Source organism: Camelus ferus, chromosome 10 (assembly GCF_009834535.1).
Source record: "Camelus ferus isolate YT-003-E chromosome 10, BCGSAC_Cfer_1.0, whole genome shotgun sequence".
In the NCBI taxonomy this organism is placed as follows: Eukaryota; Metazoa; Chordata; class Mammalia; order Artiodactyla; family Camelidae; genus Camelus; species Camelus ferus.
In genome coordinates, this window is record NC_045705.1 from 50,446,259 (window position 1) to 50,452,258 (window position 6,000).

General features: G+C 48.0%; 1 protein-coding gene across 2 annotated transcripts in view; it reads right to left on the reverse strand.

Moving 5' to 3' along the window:
* The window catches only part of PARVA (parvin alpha), a 146,379-nt gene extending 140,760 nt beyond the window's left edge, over nucleotides 1–5,619 (reverse strand). The window contains exon 1 of one of the 2 annotated variants that reach the window (XM_032489010.1): nucleotides 5,235–5,619. In XM_032489010.1, the coding sequence (XP_032344901.1) occupies nucleotides 5,235–5,370 (136 nt within the window). In that variant the 5' untranslated portion in view covers nucleotides 5,371–5,619. The remainder of the gene's footprint in view (nucleotides 1–5,234) is intronic. The other variant, XM_032489009.1, reaches the window with a different exon arrangement.
* Nucleotides 5,620–6,000: the final 381 nt, after the last annotated feature.

Here is a 6,000-nt window from a genome sequence, read left to right on the forward strand (position 1 = left end):
TTAAAAGAAAACTCCTGAACATTGATTCTTTAAAATCACTGCACTGAACGAGCAAAGGACAAGAGGGGGATTGCACAATTTTAAAAATGTTCTAATATTCTGCTTATGCTTACACTATTTCTATTTTCTCTTCATGTAAAACAAGGCGCATGCCATGAGATTTATTTAGGCACAAAAAAGGACATGAAGAAATACATTCATACACTGCTTATTCAAGAATGGGGATCAGGTTTTAAGGAGTGTTAAAAAATTAAATAAACAAACAGTCCCAAGTTATAGTCACCCGCTTCCAGGACAGTAAACCAAGAATTCATTGTACTTTCATGCCCTATCCCAGCACCTAGCACTGTGCCTGGCACGTAGCAGGTACTCAAATAACCGGTGACAGAATGGGAAGAGGGGGTCAGGATGTAACTAGGGAATGAGAAAGGGGAAGCCAGTACAGAACACTCTTTCAAGGCTCTGGTGAGCAGCTTAAGAGGAAACCAGCACTGGGAGATTATCTACAAATGGGAGAGACTCAAGCATATTTGCAGATGTTAGGGGGACAGAGCAGCATGGAGAAGGCTGGGGAAATGAGCAAAAGGGTGTCTGGCTATGCCATGTCTGGGAAGAAGAGGAACTGAATGGCCTCCTGAGCCAGGGGAGAAGGGACCTCCTTGGAAGAGACTAAGACTGGGAGGGAAGAAAAAGACAGGTGTAGATATGGGTGGGACTGGGGGAGGGTGATGGTGAAGAAAATTTAATTTAATAACCTGGCACTTAATTTTCTATCTGAAGGTCTGAGGAAGAGCTTGAGTGATAAGGGTTTAAACAAAGCACTTTGGAAAATGAGAATGCAAGCTGATCAGGAGAGGAGGATTGCTCAGCAGTGCTAAGGCTTCTGCTCACTCTACAAATCATAAATCTATTACAGAGTTTGAGGATTTTCCCCAGTGACAGTGGACAGTCAACAAGAACCAAAATGGTACACTTCGGGACCAGACAAAATGTAAAGCTCTCAGGGGTAATAAAAAAAGTGGGTAAAATATAGGAACAACCATTGCCGTGGGCCTAATTTAGGGCAACTTCAGCAGGCAGATACAACTCAAGATGGTGTTCCTGGTAAAACCAAGTCCCAAGGACAGATCTGGAGGAAGAAAGGTGGAAAGTGCCCCTTTGATAAGTAGTTTCTGAAAGGCGAGCTTAAGAACCCACACAGGAGGGCCTCATACAGCACTGAGGAGGACTGGAAACCCAAAGAGAGAAGATCCACAGAGAAAAATAAAATCTCCCTGTCTACAACTCCTGAGAATGGGCCCAGACACTTTTAAATGCGGAAACGAGACATCTTGGGAAACAGGACGATTGTCTGACTTGCAAAGAAAGGTCCCTAATTTCTAAACAGACCCAAATAGTGCTACATGAGTTTTATACAGTCAGTACTAAGCTATTGACAGAACCTGTGGAATCTTCTTGCAGTCCATAATGAAAAGACTTTCAAATTTTAAAGACTATTTAAAATTGAGCTGTCAATTTTAATGGCTACCATTATTTGTGCACACTATGCATGTTACATCCTTTGTCTCACTTAAGCCTTACAACCTCCATGTAAGGAAGGAATTTTTATTCCCAGTTTATGGATGAAAAAACAGAGGCTTCAAAGGATTAAGGAGCTTGTCCTAAGTCACAGCAATAAATACAGAGCCAGACATCAAACCCTAATGTGTCTGGTCCCAAAGACATGTGTCTGACTGTGGGACACAACAGATATCAAACAAATGAACAGGGGTCCTTGGACCCAGGAGAATTCTATGCTGAAGCACTGGGATAATTTGTGGATTGACCAACATCTGTGATCTCGAGGAATCATGAAGGATGGGAGGCTCTAGAACACTAGGGATAATGTGGAAAGAAAGAAGTTTCTGCAAAGCACAGAGCTGTGAGTTTACGCAGGATCCAGAGTAAAGCTTAGCCTTATTGTTACTTAAGTGATTGGTCAGTGGGCCCTTGATAGGGAAAGTACTGATCACTGAGACCCAGCACGTGCTCACCAAGACCAACCCCACGGCCTTGATTCAAAGAACCACCCCGTGCAGCTGGAGCTGGGTGATGGCGGCCCCTTTATGAGAAGCACTTGCTCTCCCATTACCCACTTACATCCTCTAGATTAGCTAATAGGCTGAATGACAGAATCAGGATTTAATAGTTAAGTATAACAAGGATAAAAATAACATCTTACACTTGGTTTCAAAAACCCAACTGAGCAAATCCAAGCTAGGGAAGGGAATGATTTAAGAGCAACAAACATAAAAATGTCTTCGAGGGAGCTGATAACAAGCTCAGTGAGAGATAACAGTGTGATGTAGCTGGCAGAATCAAGAGAAGCAGCTTCAGCTGCATTAATCGAACATGATGTCTATGCTAGAACAAGGGAGGTGACAGCCCTGTTCTAATCTGGACTGGCTGGACCAGACCACTACTGTACTATGTTGACTTCTGGGCAGCTCACGTTGAGAGAGTCTAGTAGTTCTTCTCCATTCCTCCGCACTCCCACTATGATCTACTCTCTGCACTGCTCTGTGCCCTAAGGGAGCGGACCCCTACAGACTGCATCACCAACACTCCCTCGCCCTGCTGACTTCCCACTGGGTCAAGCCAAACGAAAGCACCAGCAAGAGATTCAAGGGCAAGAACAGGAGAGAACACGCAGAGTATCTCTTGTGCCACCATCTCCCTGCTCCATCTCCACATTTTTGACTGGCTCTGTCCCTCTAAACTCCCTGTTCCTGTCAGCAACACCCTCTTCCAGAGCTCCCGCTCTCCATGGGTTCTGGCTTGCTCCCCTCGTCCCTACAGGCCTGGGGATGGTAACGGCTCCCCCACTGCTGGTAGCTCCTAGGTGCCTCAGCATCCCTCTGTGTTCCCTTCACCCTGCCCACATCCCCAGAAATAGTCCCTTTTCTACATTATTTTTTAAATGCCAACTAATTTGACCTTCTGTTTCCTGCAGGGACCCTGACTGCAACTGAAGAGATGGGAGAACAGAGGGCCATGAAGCTCATCTTTGAGGACCAACTATAGAACAGAGGATGTTTGGACAGGTGAAGGGATTCCACAAAACAAGCCAGTCCACTTGAAAAAAGTGCAGAGCCACCATTCCACCTGTTCTCCTGGCCGCATGTATAGCACAGTAGTAGATACAGAGAGATAAAGTAAACTTTTCTAAAGAGTTAGCAAAGTGGGGTGAGTGCTCCTGGAAGGTCAGGAGCTTCAGTAATTGAGTTGCCCTGTCTTAAGCTGGCGAGCCCATACCAGGAATACTGTAGGAAAGTTACAGGGATAGTCTAGGACAGCACTCTCCAAGCCAGGATTTCACAATTTGTTACCAACTGCATACTACTCAGGCATTGGTTTACCAAAATAACCACATAGGGAGAAAACATTATGGGGGGACGTATTTTACTGCTTCTTGCTTCAATATAGAGAAGTCTGGTTCTTTGTGTCAAGTCTGATAATTCTCAACACCGAGTTCTTTTTCATGCTTTAAGATAAATCAGGAAAATGAAACTTACTTTACATCCCAGCATCACAACCAAGTTTCTCTCAAACTACTAAAGAGTCTATGAAAAAAAAAATTTTTAACAAGAAATCTCTACCTACACACCAACCACTAGCCCTTTTTCAGAACTGTCACCATATTATTCAAAACAAAAATCAGGATGCTACATATAACAAATATTGCAGAGGATGTGAGGGAAAGGGAACTCTCATACACTGTTGATGGTAGTGTAAATTGGGGCACTTTGGAAAAACAGTATGCCGGTTCCTTAAAAAAACTAAAAATAGAACTACCATATGATCCAGCAATTCCACTCTTGGCTACATATGCGGAAAAGATGAAAACTCTAATTTGAAAAGATCCATGCACCCCAATGTTCACAGCAGCACTATTTACAATAGCCAAGAGGTGGAAGCAACCCAAGTGCCCATCAACAGACAACTGGATTAAGATGTGGAATATTACTCAGCCATAAAAAAGAATGGAATATACCATTTACAGCAACATGGGTGGACCTAGAGAATACTATGCTTAGTGAAATAGGCCAGAAAAAGACAAATACTAACTAAATCACTTATATGTGGAATCTAAAAAATACAAATGAATGTATATACAAAACAGAAACAGACTCACAGATACAGAAAACAAACTTGTGATTACAAAGGGGAGAGGGACAAATTAAGGGTATAGGATTAACAGATACAAACTACTATATATAAAATAGATAAGCAACAAGGATATGCCGTATGACACAGAGAACTAAACACATTATCTTGTAATTACCTATAATGGAATATATTCTGCAAAAATACTGACTCACTATGATATACACCTGAAACTAACACAATATTGTAAATCAACCATACTTCAATATAAAAAGAAAAAAACCAGGATGCAAAATCTGCCCATGAGACAAAATATTTTACATGTAAACTGTCCTAGAGAAAAATAAGATCTCCTCAATTCACCCTGGTGGGAAAAAGGAAATGGTTTTGCAGGAGCCCTTTAACTCCTGAGTTCACAGAAGGGTCACAGCCAAGGATGCTACTGTGCGTGTGTAGAACTGAGGTTTTCTCCTGGGGTACGAGTTTATCATTTATCACAGAGTGGGGCCACTAGGACAGCCAGCTCTTCACTCATTCATTCAACAAACATTTGGTGTTGATCTACTTATTCATAGAGCCCTGCTGGGCCCGGGGGACCAACAAAAGAACCAGAGGCCAACGCAGCAACCGCACACTTCAGCAGGTCTAGGAAATGATCTGATTTCAAAGACCAATGAAGGCAAAGAGTAAGAGTGACGGCGCCCAGAAAAGTTTCAGCAGAAGACTTGGGAACTGCCAGCCTCTGGCACGGAGAAGGCGGAGACTCGGGGCCTACAGGAGGACGCCGCCTCCGGGCTGGCGGGCCCGGCCGCCTCCTCGGCCCCCGGCCCAGCGCGGTCGTCGCCTGGGCCCGGGCCCGGGCCGCCCCACCCGATAGCCGCGGGGACCCGAGAGGGCAGAGCCGGGACGACCCCGAGCAGGGCGGCGGCGACGGCCCGGCCCCGCGCGACGTCCCCGGGCAGCGCGCGCCCGCGCCTCCCCCCGCCGTCCTGGACGCCGGGCACCCGCGACGCGCTCCCGCCAGGCGTGGGGAGCCCCGGCCCCCTCGGCCCCGGGCCCTGCCCTCCGCCGGTCTGGGCCGCACTCACCTTCCTTGGCTTTCTTCCTCCGGGCCAGAGTCCCTCCGAGTTTCCCCAAGAAGGAGTCATCTTTCTTCCGGGACGGGGGCGACTTGGGAGTGGGGGACTTGGGGACAGACGGCGACTTCTGCGGGGAGGTGGCCATGGCGGCGGAGCGGGCAGCCGCGCGCGGGCCGGTCAGGACGCGGAGCTGGCGCTGGGCGGACGCGGCGGGCGCGGCGGGACTGAGGCTGCGGCTTTCCAAACGGAAGCGGAATTATTCCAAGCATTTGAGGCAGCTCACGCTCGCCTTTCCCTTCCCTCTCTCCCTCCCTCGCGCCGCCCTCCGCCCTGCAAGGAGCTGCGCGCTCGGGGCCCGCGCCCCGCTGCTGCCCGGAATAGGGAGGATGCCCCAAATCTGCCCCTTGCAGGACATGCGGCCTTGTCTGCTTATGAGTGTGTGACCCTCCCGCCTGGGAGCCCTGGAGCCTGGAGGCCACACTTCTCCCGGCTTTGCACCCGGCGCAGTTCCTCGCCCCCGCCCCGGGTTTCGGTGATTGCTGAATCGAACTCACCTGCTGCTCTGTCTTCGGCTGTCTTGGCCCGGCTGCTTGGTGAGGAGCTCCCTCTTCGCCTGCATTTCTAACTATACAGTTACTAGGCCGGTGTCTTGTGCCCACGAAAGAGTGAGGCAGCTGGGGAAGAAATTATTAGAGTGAACCAAAATACCTTCGGGCCCCACCAGCTGGGCACATCCAGCTGTTCCTGCACTTACCCGTGACTGTCAGCCTCCTCT